This window comes from Castanea sativa, chromosome 2, assembly GCF_040712315.1.
Source record: "Castanea sativa cultivar Marrone di Chiusa Pesio chromosome 2, ASM4071231v1".
NCBI lineage: Eukaryota > Viridiplantae > Streptophyta > Magnoliopsida > Fagales > Fagaceae > Castanea > Castanea sativa.
This window is the reverse complement of record NC_134014.1, coordinates 46638216-46655959: the sequence shown is the minus strand read 5'-3', so window position 1 is coordinate 46655959 and position 17744 is coordinate 46638216. Positions and strand designations below refer to the sequence as shown.

Genomic DNA, 17744 nt, shown 5'->3' with positions numbered 1-17744 from the left:
AACAGTGAGCTCGCCAACTTCTTTTTCTAATAAAAGATATTTATACGTCTACGTTATTGGCACCAACATGGAAACCTAGAATTCACGTAAATTAGAATAATAAATGTTTAAAAAAAAAATTCAATTACCCTAAAAGGTTTTTCTTTAAAACAAAAGGCATACATTCATCTGCAACTATGGCAAATTGATATATAGAAAAAACGAATCCAAAGAACAAACGAGCACAAAAGTAGGTCACTATGGTATACTCACTATAATTCAATCATCTTTTCAAAGCTACTCGTAAATACATGAATTAAATGAAACAATAAATCAATAAAGCTAAAAATGATAAAGCACATAAAAAAAACCTGTAAAAATCAAAGGCTATATATATGATATAGCTAGCAAAAAAGGTAATGGAGCATGTCTATCTTGACATTGCCAAACCGCAAAGCGGTTATCCATGGCTTTCAAACCATATATCTCTCAAGTTGTTTTAGTACTACAATTTTTTTTGTCACAACTCTGATATAGTAGGTTGTGAGTAACTATTTATTACTTATACATAGACCTATCACTTCTTCTTCACGATTTACAATCTATTACACTAGTATTGTGGTAAAGTTATTGCAATAAAGGTTGTGGGGGATTTTTATCATATCTTCTACACAAACCTAACTTGTCTTGAGCCAACCTATTGCACGTGCGAGCCATACTTTGTGTGTGTTTACTTCAAATGTAATCAATAAAATCTCTCCTAGCTTGCTACTATGCTGTACCTCTCTTTGCCTGTATTACTATGTTGGGTTAGTGAATACTGATGCATAATACTAGTTACTCAAAATGACCAAAATGGTCCTAGCCAACTAACATTTTCACGAATATGTGCCAATTATTAGCTAGGGCATCATGGTCATTCGAACAAATCAAAGGATGGTGGTAGTTTGGATCATTGAGATGACTTTGTACTGACCTTATCTTTATTTTATTCCGTAGTTTGCGTTGGTTTCCAAAGGACGTATGAGATAATTGACAATAATAGCCGACATTGGTGATGGCATTTTAGTCATTTTGTGTGCAACTTAAACATGATTAAATTAATTAAAAAATTTTAAAAATTAAATTTGGTTTATGTGTATGATAATTTTATCTGCTGAAAAGGCCAGTTTGGAGGTCCTCAACTTGTAAATTTGTGGGGACTCTTTATGCTATAATTCTTTGAGTATAAGGCCATTTTGGTCAATTGGGACAAACATATATTAATAAAACCAAAAAAGAAACAAATTTGTGTGTTGTGTGTGTTTTCTTCTACATGCCTATAATATTAATAATTTCTCCCATTTTTAAAGTTTAAAACTTTCTTTGACAAAATGAGCAAACGAATAAAATAAATAGAAGTTATAATTGGTGAGTAAAAAGGAGGTGAAGAAGAAGAAGAAAAGCGACTGCTTCTCTTTTCTCTCTCTCTCTCTCTTTCTCTATCTCTATCTCTCTATCTCTCTCTCTCTCGCTTGAGTTTTCCTTTAGAGAGATATATCAGTCCCTCAAAGCTTCCATTTTTAATTTTTTTATATATAGTTTGTAACTTCCATCTCTCTTTTTCCAGAAGGTGATTGCAGAGATATACTTACTGCTAAGAGCAATAAAAAGAAAGGGAGAGAAAGAGAAAGAAAGAGACGACAGTCGGAGGCGACAACACACAGTGAGAGAGAGAAGGAATTCGTGAAGCTTTCAATACCATAGAAGGGAAAACGATGTCTAAGAGCCTTACATCCTTTCACTCTCTGCAATTCTAAGAGGTACATGTAAAACACACACACACACACACAGAGGCATAGTCACTCGCATACACTCTCTCACTCTCTCTCTCTCTCTCGCTCTTGTGTATATATACATGATGAACAAAGCTGAAAATGATTACAGGAAATAAAAAAAATCATAAAGCACCACACCAACAAAGACCCATCTTCCATCTCATTTTCTCTAACTCGTTTCTACTTTTTTGTTCTTTCATTTAATATAGCAATCCTTTGTTTTTTTAAACCCTTTTGGTGGCTATTGAAGAATATTGATCCGTATTGAATTGAACAGCAAGTGAAGCTTGGAGTGTGTCTATCTGTGAGTGCGCGACTGAAAAGCCAAAGCGAGAGATGATGATGATGATGATGAAGAAGAAGAATATTCTGATATGGGACTAGTAACACCACCGCTTCCACCAGTTATTTCTCAGTATTCGAAGACCCATCACTCAATTCCAATCCCAGAGAAGTCCAACAATTCTACCAATTCTATGTCCCAAGAGTACCACCACCACCATCACCAACCAGGCATCTTCAGCTTCTCCAATGGGTTTGAAAGATCGGCCGTGGCACACCAAGACCAACAACAACAGCAACAGCATCACATAGCCCAGCAGATCCGCAGGGACAAACTAAGAGTGCAAGGCTTCGAAGCCCCACCGCCACCACTAGTGGGGATAGACGACGAAGAATCAGGTGGCCTTCAGGTCTATGAGACTGCTGGGATGTTATCAGAGATGTTCAATTTCCCTCAACCAGGGGCTGCAACTACTGCTACGGCTTCTGCAGAATTGTTAGACCAACCCCTAACGCAAAACTATCATCGAATTCCGAGGCCACAACAGCCCGGTGTGGGTGTAGCAAACGAGTGGTACGGAAATAGACAAGGCATGGTTGTGGGGTTAGGGCCCTTGGGAGATTCAAAGAATCAGGCCAGTGTGAATAGCCGTGACAGTCTATCTCATCAATCTCAGCCTCAGCATCACCATCATCAGCATGCTCAGATTTCTAGCATTAATGCGGACTCAGCCGCTGCCATGCAGCTTTTTTTAATGAATCCACAGCCAAGATCTCCATCTCCTCCACCTCCATCACAAACAGCTTCAACTTCTTCTACTCTACACATGTTGCTTCCAAATCCTTCCTCTTCTCTTCAAGGTTATGCTCCTGCTCCTCACTCAGCTGGTACTGGAGGAGGGGGTTATGGTCAATTCTCTTGGGTTCCTGATCATGAACCAGGTGGCTCTACTGCTACCCAACTCAACAACCCTAGTGAAATTGGAGGGGTTGTGGAAAGCCAAGGCCTTTCATTGTCTTTATCATCTTCCTTGCAACATCTAGAAGCAGCTAAAGCTGAAGAATTGAGGATGGGTGATGCTGGTATGTTGTACTACAATCAAAGTGGTGGGGCATCATCGTCCACTCATCCATACTACAAGAATTTGGGTGGTGGTCATAGTCATAGTAACCAGTCATTGCATTTACAAGGAGTGGCTCAGAATCACCACCAGGTTCATGTTGGATTTGGCTCCTCTTTAGGTGTTGTGAATGTGTTGAGGAATTCAAAGTATGCCAAAGCCGCCCAAGAGTTGTTGGAAGAGTTTTGCAGTGTCGGAAGGGGTCAGTTCAAGAAGAACAAGTTTGGAAGGCAAAACAGTACCACGAACCCTAATTCCAATCCAGGTAATAGTGCTGCTGGTTCTTCATCAACACCAAAGGATCTCCCTCCATTGTCAGCAGCTGATAGAATTGAGCATCAGAGGAGGAAGGTCAAACTTCTAGCCATGCTTGATGAGGCATGTAATCTTACCCTCTCTCACCCTCTCTCTCCTCTCAAGAGTCAAGAGTCAATCATTTAAACAATTATTTATCTTTTTTTAAAAAAAAGACCGGGACAAACACAAAGTTCCGGCAAGTTTTAAATAATTCCTTTGTTTGTTTGTTTGTTTGTTTCTTTCTTTCTTTCTTTGTTTTTTTTTTTGTTAAAAAAAAAACATATAGAGCAAAAAGCCGGCTGGTGAAATAGGGTTCGTTCTATAGGATTAAGTTAGTGGGGGTGTGATTACACGTTATTTTTTAAAATTAAAAATTATATTTTATGTCACTGATTGGATTGCTGGGGGTGGTGGTGTGCTTTGTATAAGGTATTTTGGTTTTTGGTTAGGTGAAAACGTAAAGAGACTACTATTATAGGAAATGCCTTCCAGTAAGATGAGACGTTCCTTGTGATTGGGAAGGTGGCCAATTCACAATAATCCACATTCATTTCTATACCACATTATATGTGGGGATTACTTGCTATGAATGCTACTGCCTCTGATCCATATCCATCACAGTAAATATTTTTTGCAGCAAAGCCATTGATATATTGTACCTGAGTTTGACCAAATGGGATGGAGGTCTTTTCATTTCTTATTCTTATTCTTTTTGTTTTTTTTTTTCTCTTTTTTCTTTTTTTGTTTTCCCCCTCTTGTATTCTGTTTATGCACACAAGCTTGAAATCGATTCTATTCTGGAAAGAAATATCCCATTAACCATCATTTCACCGTACCTTCAGGCTTTGAATCAAGCATATTTATATAATATATATTAATTCATACTTTTTTTTTTCTTTGGGCTTCCTTTCGGAGCATCTAGGAACCACAAAGTTGTCATATAAGCTATTTTGAGCCTTAAAAAATTCTCAAATAGCGATCCCTTTTTATCTTTTCATTTTTTTTTTCTCTTCTCTGCTCAATTCTGCTAATACGCCTGTCTTTCCTTCTTTTCTCTTTTGGTTTCACTCTCTTTATTCCAAGTTGCTTTATTAAGTAAATATATCTCTTAAGGAAGCTCCCTATTTCATATTTGTAGTCGTTGTTGCTACATTCCTCTATTTCAGATGAATATGATGCATCATACATATGAGATAGAGAAATCTGGAAGCAACAATGGTATGTGTGGAAATTACATTTTTCCTCTCTCTTAATTGGTTGGTGAGTTATATTAATGGTGAAATTATTAAAGAGGGTGCTGTTTCAATATCGAAAAGTGTTGGTTTGACTCATCTCTTTCTCTCTCATGTGGTTGGGCTCTTTGCATGAGACAGAAGAGTGGAAACAACACCTGTCCATATTGAAACATCGTTTGCCATTAATAAACTTGTTATATAAAGTTCAAGTAGGCGATCATAACTTATGTAATTTCAAAAATTTATTACCAAAATAAAAGCACCACTTGATGTCGAATAATACCTAATACAACCTCAAAACGATAAGGACGTTTAGCTTTGTTATCATTAATCCATGATAAAGATTACGTAATTTGTATGTGCAGGTGGATCGAAGATACAACCACTATTGTGAACAAATGCAAATGGTAGTGAACTCATTCGATCTGGTTATGGGTTTTGGTGCCGCTGTCCCATACACAGCCCTTGCACAAAAGGCAATGTCTCGGCATTTCCGGTGCCTAAAGGATGCAATATCGGCACAATTGAAACACAGTTGTGAGCTAATAGGAGAGAAAGATGGTGCGGGGAGTTCAGGAATAACAAAGGGAGAGACACCAAGGCTGAAAATGCTAGAGCAAAGCCTAAGACAGCAAAGAGCTTTCCATCAAATGGGTATGATGGAACAAGAAGCTTGGAGACCCCAACGAGGGTTGCCTGAACGTTCAGTCAACATCTTGAGAGCCTGGCTTTTTGAGCATTTTCTTCATCCGTACGTTACCTTTACCTATCTCACCACTCTATAGCTACTAATGAAAATCAAGAAAGTTGAAACATCATTACAAAATATAATAACCTCGTAGTGGATTACCTTTCTTTTGTATCTTTTTGTTGATTAAAAACAATGACACTTTATATTTATTATCAGTTAAACGGAAATACAACAAAGCTTATAAACACGAACACAAATAAAAAAGATAAAAAGAAAGAAAGACAAAACCTTTTTGACTAGTGTCTAGAGCAACAGTCATGCAGAACGCAGTGTCCTTGAATATATGTCGTCTGAGTCAGAAAAAAAGCTGAAAAAGCTAACTGCATTAATTAAACTATATAATGTTTCACTTTCCTTCTTCAGAGTCTTTGGTTTCTCTCCCCTACAAAACTAATGGTGTTAAGAGAGATCAGTACTTAGAGCAGTGGTCTAGTTGTGTTTCGCAGCAGTAGCCTATGCTACTGATCTTTCTTTCTATTTCTTAGATTCTCACGCCCATGCAAGGAAAGGTTCAATCCCATCTAGGGGTACAGAAAGCTCGGTGTTTCTTTACACAGTTTTTGGTTATGACTCTGATGTCATTTTCTGGTCACTTTCTCAGGTACCCAAGTGATGCTGATAAACATCTGCTGGCACGTCAGACTGGTTTATCGAGAAATCAGGTTGGTCCTCTTTCTCACACTTCTCTCTTTTCTCTACAATAAAAACAGTACGTACACATATCAAAGATAAATTAAAAATCTTTACTTGGGTGTGTGGCTAAGCGTCCCCTTCTGAAACAAAGAAGAGAAAGGAAATCTATGAAGGAGGAGGGACCAGCAGTGAGTCCAGGTGGACTTGCATGGTTTTGTGTTTCATTTCATTATTTCTCTGGATTCTTCTCTTTCTGTTAGTGAAAGACAATCATTTTCTTCCTTACTTCTATTTTTCTTTACTTTGGATTCTTTACCACCATGACATAAAAATCTAATTATATTAAAAATAATAATAATCAGGTGCAGATCAAAGTACATTATAGACGAGACGTTAGAGTTTGCAGCTTTGTTTCTCTGTCTGTCTCTCTCGGTCTTTCTCTTTCTCATACATAGTCACAAACCCAATGACACTATCCAACCACATGATACTGTCATACAGCCATAAAGACAGTAAATAAATTTGGGTACTTGACAAATAGCGAACTTCTTGTGTAATGACTGTCGTACTCATATCATTATCTTTCGAGTAATCTTAGGGTTTTAATTTTTTTGTCATAAAACAATATCATCTTCACATCATTATTTTATCATTTATCAATTATAATATGTCTCATTAATAGTTGCACAAAATTGGGTAGCTATATTTATTTTATATCATCATTAAATAGATTGTGCTGATCAAAGTTAACATTTTCAATTCAATAGGAGTTGAATTGCTTGTTAAAATGTCCAAACACATCATACATGGGAATTTTTCCTTCATTAAAAATTTCAAACCTTGTGAGTTACAAATTGTGGAAAGTTTAGACAAAAGAATTAAGATTCCTCAGAGTTTATTAAAAATAATCATTGATAGTTTACATTTATACCATTTTGATATAATAAATTGAATTTAAATTTAAAAACATATTATAGAAACAATATGTTTAAAAATATGAACATAATTTTTCATAAGTGAAAAAATACCCTTAAACATTAATATTATCTTATTTGAACGAAAAATAAACTAACTATATATACTTTGTTCTATGAAGAAAAAGAAAAAAAGGTGAATTTTTTTAAATTTAAGCATGAAATTAATAATTCTTACATATATAAAATATGCTAAAATTGATATTTCTTACCTAAAAGATGAAATTTAAAATTCTTGCATATCATAGGAATTGATATATTTATAAGCATTGTAATTCTTTAAAATTTTATCAAATGAATAACTAAATTATCTCTAATTCTCAATAATTTCTTGAATTCCACTGTAATGAACACACAAGAGAGAAATAAATGTTCCTAGATCTTCAATATCAAGACTCAATAGCAAAAGTAAGTGATGAGGGCACAAAATGGAGTGACCTTCATAATAAGCAATGTTGACTGTCCTTTTTTTTTTTTTTTTTACCAAGGTTAGGCTTGTCATTTCACGGCCTTTAATCATTGGGCCACAGATTTTTTTTTTTTTTTTGGGTGCTAAATCTTAGTAACAGATTTGGATAATTTTTTGTTTGTTTTGAGAATCAAGAATTTGGATGCTTAAGGCTTACAATATAATATTAACTTGTATAGCCTTTGCAAGCAAGTCAATTATTACATAAATTAATTGGCAATTAATTATGTAATAATGGGTTGCGTAAACACCTGTACATTTGATATACTCAACACGCAATCATATTTCTTCTTACTTACAATGAATAATCACTTATTAAAAAAAGGAAATACTTAAGCTCTTTTTTTTATTTTCAAATTCAAACATTTCTGCGTTTGTGTGTACGTAATACGTATAACCTAATCCAATTTATGGAGGGAATATACTCTTTTAAATTATTTTTTTAATGGAAGAATGAATGATAAATGGTCAATCTGAATATGGGTGATGATTACTTATTGCACATTGTTGGGAATACTAATTGCTGACTGATCTAAAAGGATATGGTTATTGAAATGAAAGTCAGAATATTAAATTGCTGAATGATATAAATTTAATGCCTTTGCTATGCTCTAACATTGAGGATTATAAATTTGTGTTTGTGTCAATAGGTTTCAAACTGGTTCATTAATGCTCGGGTTCGGTTGTGGAAACCCATGGTGGAAGAGATGTACCAACAAGAAACGAAAGAAGAGGATGCACCAGAAGAGAGAGAAAAAGATAGCAGCAGTGGCCTAATTGCACAAACTCCAACGCCCACAACGACAGGTACCACAACAGCATCAACGACAACAACACCAACAACAACAACAACAACAATATTAACAACTACTACGCCAACAGGCAAAAGATCCGATATCAATGCGTGTGAAAGCGACCCTTCACTCATCGCAATGAATAGACAATGCTTCTCGGAAAACCAAGCAAAGCAGCAGCAACCCAATACTACAACAATGGCCAACAACAACAACACCATTGCAACCACAATGTCCGACGTGGCCCCACCAGTCTCGCAGTGTTTCTCGACGACCCATGACTCGGACATGCAGCACAATAATAGTGCTTCTACTACTACTCACAGTCACAGAGCAGCAATGGCTGCCGCCGAGGACACGTGTCGCCGTGGCAGTGTGGTTGCAGCTGAGTTTGGGACCATCTCTGGTAATGCTGACATTGGCTCCACCCTCATTAGGTTCGGGACCACAGCTGGTGATGTGTCACTAACTCTAGGGCTACGCCATGCCGGGAACATGCCCGAGAAAAGTTCTTCTTTCTCAGTTAGAGACTTTGGGGGTTGTTAAAATTTGCTTCTATACTAGTAGCTTAATTAAAGCAACAAAGATTATCTTCTTCTTCTTCTTCTTCTTTTTTCTTTTTTGAAACTTGGTAGCATTAAGCTTAGATAGTTTGTATGGGGGGAGGGGCTATTATAATTGTATAGTAGATTGTTCATGCATAATTTGCTTTTGTGTACTTAAGGTTTTTATACCTTAATAGGAGCATTTACTAGAATAACATAATACCATATTTTAAAGAGAGAGAGATGGGGGAAGAGAGATTTATAAGCATTAGGTTCTTAAATGGGGGTAATATTATAGGACGATATTATCTTATTTTCTGATATATTTTGAATAATGACAAAAACCCTACAGATGGGCTATTTATATCCTTGTGATTTGTGACCATGATTCGGTATATTTAAAGCTGATAATTTTATGTCTGATAATTGCTATCAAAATCACATGATGAAAACAGTAGACAGATGGTTGCATTGGAATTTAAGTCATGTCTATCTATTTTGTCTCTTTTGTTGTTTTGGACATGAGGTATTTGTTTTCATAGTTTCAAATTATATAGTGATGATCTTTATAGTTTCCTTTTCATAATGGCTATGCAAAGCCACTGGCATGCATTCAGAAATAAGAGATTTACAGCCTTTAATACTTTCAGTGGACTAGTATATTTACTGTTGGTGAAATCATTGTAGGGATAGCATTCACATCTAGTGCTCTAAATCCCATTAAAAGCTAAAATTGAAAATATTATTCATAAAATTACACAAAATACCTAGTACATCCGATTCTTTTCACAGTTCAAAATTTGCAAGATGATCTAATTCTCCAAATTTGGAGCAGTGGAACTCTTACATTTATAAACAGTGGTCATTACACTTATCATACACATAAGTTCGATTTCAGTTGAAAACAAGCGTGTGTAAGAGTTATTTCCCTGTGTTTATTACTTTTTCTTTGTGCTAGAGATCTCTGTAAATTTTGGGTGTTGGTCATGGGTTGTTGGATGCGGTGACCATGGGTGGTCAATGGCTATGGTGTGGGTAAAATTGTGTGATAATGAAACAATAAATGTTGTTAGGAGATAACACATTAGGAAGATTTTAATTAAGTATTTAATATAATATATAAGGACAACACTTTATCCAAAAGTCAAAACTAGATGTGAATAAAACTATAAATATTGTTAGGGAGACTCTAATTAAATAGCTCATATAATATATGAGGATACCACCATCGTGCACCCTTGGTGCGGTGATCACTTCACAGATATAAAAACTTGTAAGGTGTGGGAGGTAAAGATCGGGGTTCAAGTTTCTAGGAGGGAGTTTTACACATATTTACACTTAAATTAGGTTATAGTAGAATTCTATTTTGTATAATATATATATATATATATATATATATATATATATATATATATATATATATATATGAGGATACCACTTTCCCAAAAACTTAAGGCTATAGATTATGGCATAATTATATTATATTAATTACTTAATTTTGTCATAATTATTCGATATGGCACTTAACTCACCTGCCTATATATACTCAACAAATGCAAGACCATATTTAAATGCTCTTGTACATCTGTAATGACCATAGAACCAAAGCAAAAAATAAAAATACCGCTTTATTGACTACATGTTTTTATCAATAATTCTACTAACTTATGATGATAGAGAAAGTTTTAGGCTTCTCAAACCTTATCCTACTTTTGTCTGCATCAATATATATATTGTTAGCGTGTATATTACCTCAAAATAAATTTAAGAACCGAATAGTTTGTTGGTATTTTCTGAATAAGAAATCACATGGGGATGGCAATTGTTTGGTTTGAGATAAGTTGGAAACAAAAATACTTAGCTGAGTTCAGTGGTTAGCTAAGTCAACTAATTGATAACAGATGAGATTGGTTCATGAGGAAGCTAATTAGATTCAGATCAGAGATTTTAAACCCAAGATGATTTCAAGTTAGGTTTAGGTTTTGCAATAATTAATTAAACAGTCCTATATTAATTCGTGTGTTCATAATCTATTATTTAGGTATCGACAAATTTTTTCAGTAACTAGGAGTTTTGAGTCAAGTTCAAGTGGAGAGCATGAAACTCAAACCCTTAGTTATTTAGCAAGACTCTTGAGGCATGTAGAACTCTAAAGCAAAGTTTCAAAATAACACAAGAACCCACAAGCTAAATCAGTAACAGTATTTAGATAACTTGATTTGATGTCACAATAATAACTGTCAATTAAAGTGTCAATCCACCATATATAGATTAATTTCTTTACTTAGATAAAGCAATTTTGTGGCGTAATTATTATGAGAAACAGTAAAGCTTCTTTCTATTGACATGCATATTGTGCCATGCCAAGCCATTCGTATTGGTGGATGATTTAAGTAAGTATTTAATTCATAGTATTACTAAGCATAAAAAGTACAAAGTAGAATTCTTATGGCCTAGCCTGCTGCTGCATGGGGCTATATCATGTGCCATTTAATCCACATCACTTTTAAATGAAAGTTACTCAACTCTTTACAAAATTGAAATCTATTACTCTCCTTTCTCTCTGTCATTTTGAAAAAAAAAATGTAAATCGATTAATGATGCTTTGTTTGATTGTTGAGAAGAAATACATGAAGGGGATGAGAGGGAAAAGTAAATCTTGCTACCTAACATATATAAAATTGTCAGTTTAGGCTGTGGATGGTACCACGCAATGTTTTATAGCTTGTCAATCTACAGTCTCTATTTATCTCATGGCACTGGTAGACCAGTAGGTTTTGTTATGTTACCTTATAACCAATGCCACGAAGGTTCCTTAAACCCCAAAACAATAATCTGTAAAGCAACAATTACTCTTCACCTAATACATTGCTTATTCTTTGAGGAACTCTATAACAAACCGAAAACAATGTGTCCGATTTAGGATTTTACAAAGTAGCTCAGCAGCAACAATCAAGTCGCTAGTGAACTCAGGGTAAATGATGATTATAATAGAAAGTTTATTTTGCTAGTAGAGATAAAAACAAAAACGTTCAAAGAGTATGTGAAAAGATATGTAGCAGCTATCAAACGAAAATAAATAAATACACCTTATGAAGCAAACTATTTATATATATAAGTCCCTTCCATTAAGGTATCAAGATGTCACTTTCGATATTGTAAGGAGATGCTTAAAAAAAAAAAAACCAAACATGAAAAAAAGAAAATGCACCTTTACTTGTAGAATTAAGGTGTTTCAATGGACTGCATGTCCTTGTTCTTTAAATGTTTTTATTCTAAAGTTTGTTTTCTACTGTTGGAATAGGACCTCATGCATGGGAGTTATTTTTTCTTTTTTGTGTAGTAGTCAATGGAGACACATCAACATTGAAACCCTCTAGGTTTATGCTGAAAACTACATGCACTACCTTATATATGAATGACTGCACTTTCTTCCTTACAAATTTAGTAGCATTGTGGGTGTAAATTTTGAAATGAGAGGATGATTTAAGTGACTCATTCAACGAACTACAATAGTGAAAGAGAAAGGAAAACGGAAAACCCCATGAATCTTAAATGTGTGCTGTTATAGGTTTTTTAAACTTTTTCATTCAATGTGAAATAAATGTTTGTCCTCAGGTGGGGGCCTTCGTCCTTAGGCCTTTGTCTGTGATACTGTTCATTAATGGTCTCGGCCCAGTGACAGACTCAAAGACCTACTACTCCATCAGTATTCAATAGTGCTTTCTTCCCCACTTCAGAATGATTTCTTTGTCTTGTGTGGTCATATAAAATTTCAAAATTTAATGTGAAGAAAGGGACCAAATTAATTGTTATTATTATTATTATTATTATTATTTTTCATTTTATGACACTGTAAGACATGAACAACTTGGGGTGGACCCTAGCTAAATTGCTTTGCTGCATAGAAAGGTACCCTTCGGATAAAATCCATGGACTGTCTTTTTTTATATTTTATTTTTTTATATTATGGGTCAGGCAAGAAAACCTAACAACTAGTTACCAAGAAGTGGGCCCTAAAAACATTGGAAATGTAGAGATGGGACATATCACATATATATGATGAGTTTTTTGGGCCTGGACCCATCCAGGCCTGTAAAATTTTTTTATGTCACAAAATAAATGGAACTAAATGGTTGCGGTGGTACGTAAGACAAGGATTGCCTGTGGATAGCTCTGTGTAACTCCAGCCCACGTGGGTTGGTTCTAATTTTATAGATAGACTTGGAATATGATATATGCTTCCCACCAAACCCAACATAAATAGTATTAGTAAAATGAAAAAGTTTCTCTCTAAACTAGTTTGGAGAGAAACTCTTCAAACTTATCAAATAATTTTATATTGAGTGTGAAATTTGAAAATCTAACTGTTGGATTGCATGTTCTTATTATATTATTCATGCTTGCAAAATTTCAAGAAAATCAAAAATCAATTGCTATGTCATCAAACAAATGTTAAAATTTCAAGTTTTTGTAATATAAAATTGTGTATAAAAAATAAGTTCATTGATCAAATAGTAAATAAAATCCGATTTGAATGAAATTTGATATGCATGTTAAGAACATAAGGAACATGAAATTCAACGATTAGATTTTCAAAATTCACACCTAAAAAAAAGATATATGATAAGTTTGAAGGGTTTCTCTTCAAACTAGTTTGGAGAGAAACTTTGTTCTTAGTAAAAACACTAAGTTGAGCTGAGCACAACGAATAAGCTTGAACTCAGATAGGCAGATGTATAAATTTTCCTTGTTATTAAAAGATAAAATTTACCTTTTTAAAAAAAAATTGAAAAATTGAAATGGTTAGTAATTTATTATAGTATTAGAGTAAATAGATGTGGTACATCCTAAATGAAAGTAGTAAGCTCTTATTGTCCAGTTGTTTGGAGCCCCTTTTGAGGTTTCCTCTGTGCAAGGATGATGAAGACTCATCTCTCTCTCTCTTCCCTCGGTTTCAAAGTTTGAAAAAAGCTTTGAAGCTATAAAGGATGAAATGACTTATCTTAGCTATCTATTTCAAGAGTAATTTTTAGATATTCTCAGAGCACTGTAAATGATGTTCTCTTCTCTTACATTCATATTAGTCCCACCATGAATTTAAGATGAGAGAATACCATTTCACTATACTCCGAAACTACCTAAGAATTTTCCCTATTACAATACTTAATAAAAAGAAAGATGAGATGTTTTCAACTTTGTCTCCACTCTCCAGTCTCAACCTTACCTCCTATTTAAAAAATGTTCACATATTGGGCCCACTTAATAAGGGAAGTTTAGGCTCACACATAAAGAGATAGTGTTAGATAAAATTATTAAATTCACCATTTCTTGCCAATATTCAATTTGAAACTAATGAAATTATAGGGTTTAATTTATAAAGCTCTTCTATTTTAAGATTTATTTAGAACCATTTTATACCATAGAGTTTAATTTGAAGTCACCATCAAGTATAAATATAAAAGTTTTAATTTACCCTTAGTATCAGAATTTGATTGATAAATAATGAAGCCTTACAAATACCAAGTTCTGATCTGATCAAGATAAGAGAAGATGTGAATCTAGCTACAAGAGCACATACATTTAGCAATTGGTGGGACCACCACCATTAAAATTCTATGCCAAGATCCTGTTGTGGTGCAACGAAATTTGCTCGATCAACCAGTTTGCCCACATAAGGGAATTGAATTTCGATCCCAGAATTTAAGAGGGTCTGCACCCAGGGATTTTAGATCCAAGTCTGCCATGCCATCCATGCACCATGCTTGGTAAAAAAGCCTTTCCTGGCTATTCTTGGATTTTACCTAAAGCATTTTAAATTTTGTACAAAGTATTTGTAATATATTGTTTCATACTTGGATGTATGCAGAGGACTTAGTAACTGTGGTGGAAAGGAGAGTCTGGAGTCTACTAAGAACCCATTGATATAAAATTTTGAGATTTCAAGATACCATTTCAACCTCAAAGATTAGACATTTATATATGGAAGATGCATTAGTTGGTATATATTTTCATAGAAAAACACGACTTAGGGCATGGAAGACAATTGCGCGCGCGCGCACACACACATATATATATACCTTCATATATATACCGCCTCTTCTAAATGTACCTTCATATCTTCACAATGAAAGTGTGAAAAATTAGTTCTAGACATGAAAAAAGCTTTTATTTAGTACTAGTAGATAGTGATATACTTAGTCAAAGTAGTTTCAATTGAGATGCAACAAAGAAAATGATTACTGTAGATGATGATATTGTTTGGCAAGAACATAATAGGGCACTTATTCTCAAAAAAAGAATATAACAGGTTACAATAAATAATATATTTACACAGTTATTTACCTTTTTTATGAGCATATGTGTATTATTTGTCTTTTTACATGTTAAAAGAACATCTTTTTCTTTCATGCTTCATAATCCCATGAGTTGTTAAGAATTTTCGCTGGAAAATAATAGTAAATTCGGATGATATAGTAGATTTGTGTAGCAAGAATATATATATATATATATATATATATATATATATATATATATATATATATATATATAGCAACTAAAAAGAATGCTTAAATAGGTGTTGGCCTGATATAATGATATCATGACTCCCATTGTTGAAACTATATGTATTGATTTGAATAGTGGAACTCAACGTTCAGAATAATTGGCCATTTTTTATGACAATATTTCACCCAGCTTGCCCTTGATTAGGAATCAAAGAAAATGAGATCAAGTATCACTGTGTCAGATTCTTCAGTTACTGCTCCTGCAAAGAAAAGAATGGTGAGTAAGGGCGTTTTTGTTGCTTCAATGGCTGAAATGGTTTCATCATTCAAAGAAATTATTCAGGAAAATACATAGAAGATTGATGCAAGAGAGGTGTGTAAGGTGTGTAATAAGGTAAATGCTATATCGGATCATAGTGATGTAGAACTTAAAGCTACTGCTTGGTTTATGGAGAATGGGAAACAATTTCTGATGTTGATACAGTTCCTGCGCAGTTCATGCTGAGAGGCCAAAAAACTTGGTGTTGATGTTTATTTCACATAGGACATAGAATGGGTTTAATTTGATGTTGCACTTACATATTTATCATTATTTAGTTTAAGATTTTTATTTTAGACACAAAAATGTTTTTCTACTTTTATGAGGACATGCTATCATTATTATTAATTAGGTAGTAATTGGAATAATTTTATGGACCTGTTTTATTATAGGCCAATCTACAAAATTGCATCAATTAATTTTGACCTATTTTTCATTCAGTTATTGAAGTTTTTATAATGTTTTTAGTTCTTTAATGGTGTAATTTGTAATTTAGCATTCATTTCAATATAATTTTTAATGTGTTATTGAAGATTGTGATGAGATACATATATAAATTATGTGCAATACTATGATTATATTAAGTTTATATATATATAGATGTCCAAGATTTCACTTACTAGAGTCATCTAATCAAAAAAGAAAGAAGCTTTCGGGCTATGGAATGAAAATTTGGAATTTAATCACTACAAAACACGCGGGTCTTAGGCCGCGTTTTTTTAAGCCGCGTTTGCAAAAACGCAGCTATAGACGGGCTAAAGCTGCGTTTTTAAAAATCGCAGCTTAAAGAAAACAACAAAAGCTGTGTTTTAAATATGTGGCTATAGAATGCGTCTATAGCCGCGTTTTTTTGAGCTATAGCCATGTTTTTGGGGGCGGAGCTATTGCCGCGTTTAAAACACGCGGCTATAGGACCTGAGTTTTTTTTTTTTTTTTTTTAAATCATAATTTTTGGGGACCCACTTTTTTTTGCCTAAAGCCGCGTTTTATAGACGTGGCTTTAAGTTTAGTCTGAAGCCGCGTGTTTAAAACGTGGCTTTTGTGCATTTTCTACTATAATATTTAAATTGTGAATGAAGACGTGGGAGAGTTTTAGAACTTCTAAGCATTTCACCACTTTGGTTAATTAATTGAAGATAGATTAATTTGGATGGTAGTAATTGTCAAAATGCACCCTAGCTCTTCCTTGGAGAGTGAGGCACTGCTATGGATGCCGACTATATATATATATATTCTTTTTTTATTACTAGAATTTGGTTCATGTGAATCGATTTTTTTTTTTTTAATTTTCTTTATCTTTGCCTTCTATTTTGGAAGTGGTGGGGAAATCTTGATTGTTGACGGTGGTGGTGGAATGTTGATGGTGGGATTTCGGTAGGTGGGGATTGCCCAAGTGTATAGAAATTCTTTTGTGCATTTTCGTACACTAGAAAATGTTAAGGGTACGTTTAGTATGCTGTAATAGCTCTTGTAATGGAATAGTTATTTATGTGTAATATCAATGGAAAATTATTGTGTACTCCCGGAGTACTATAAATGCGTACTCCCTTCTCTCACATGAATGGTAGGTTCCACTAATTAAATTCATGGTAGGACCCACCATTTATGTGAGAGGAGGGAGTACGCATTTATGGTATTTTGAGAGTACCTAATAATTTTCTAATATCAATTCGGTCATTTGGTCACATCTTTATTACATGTATTAGTTATTACATTAGAATAACTATTCTTTAAATTGAAGAAAGCTATTCCTCTTTAAAATGGATGTAATAGCTATTCCTTAATGCATATAATAAGTTTTAAAATTAATATATTTCCAAAAATATAAAGTTACCTTATACATCATATTTTACAAGTTTTTCATATGTAACAACCAAACTTATGAATAGTAATAAACTAATAGTTATTCTATTACAATATCTTTTATTCCCAATAATAAAGATTACTATTTCTAATGTAATCTACATTCAGTGTACTAAATGTACCCTAAGAGAATTTTAGAGAGCAAGCAAATATAGGAAT

At 33.9% G+C, this 17744-nt stretch overlaps 1 protein-coding gene across 2 annotated transcripts; it reads left to right on the top strand.

The window, feature by feature from the left end:
• The first annotated feature begins 1403 nt into the window (after nucleotides 1-1403).
• LOC142624549 (BEL1-like homeodomain protein 2) lies at nucleotides 1404-9267 on the top strand. 2 transcript variants are annotated; one of them, XM_075798151.1, is made up of 5 exons: nucleotides 1404-1781; nucleotides 2074-3577; nucleotides 5097-5482; nucleotides 6084-6144; nucleotides 8209-9267. In XM_075798151.1, the coding sequence occupies exons 2-5, from the start codon at nucleotides 2171-2173 to the stop codon at nucleotides 8896-8898; spliced, it is 2544 nt and encodes an 847-aa protein (XP_075654266.1). In that variant the 5' UTR covers nucleotides 1404-1781; nucleotides 2074-2170; the 3' UTR covers nucleotides 8899-9267. The 2 variants fall into 2 exon arrangements, with proteins under 2 accessions (XP_075654266.1, XP_075654267.1); XM_075798152.1 differs by lacking the exon at nucleotides 1404-1781 and having other exon boundaries at nucleotides 2060-3577.
• Nucleotides 9268-17744: the final 8477 nt, after the last annotated feature.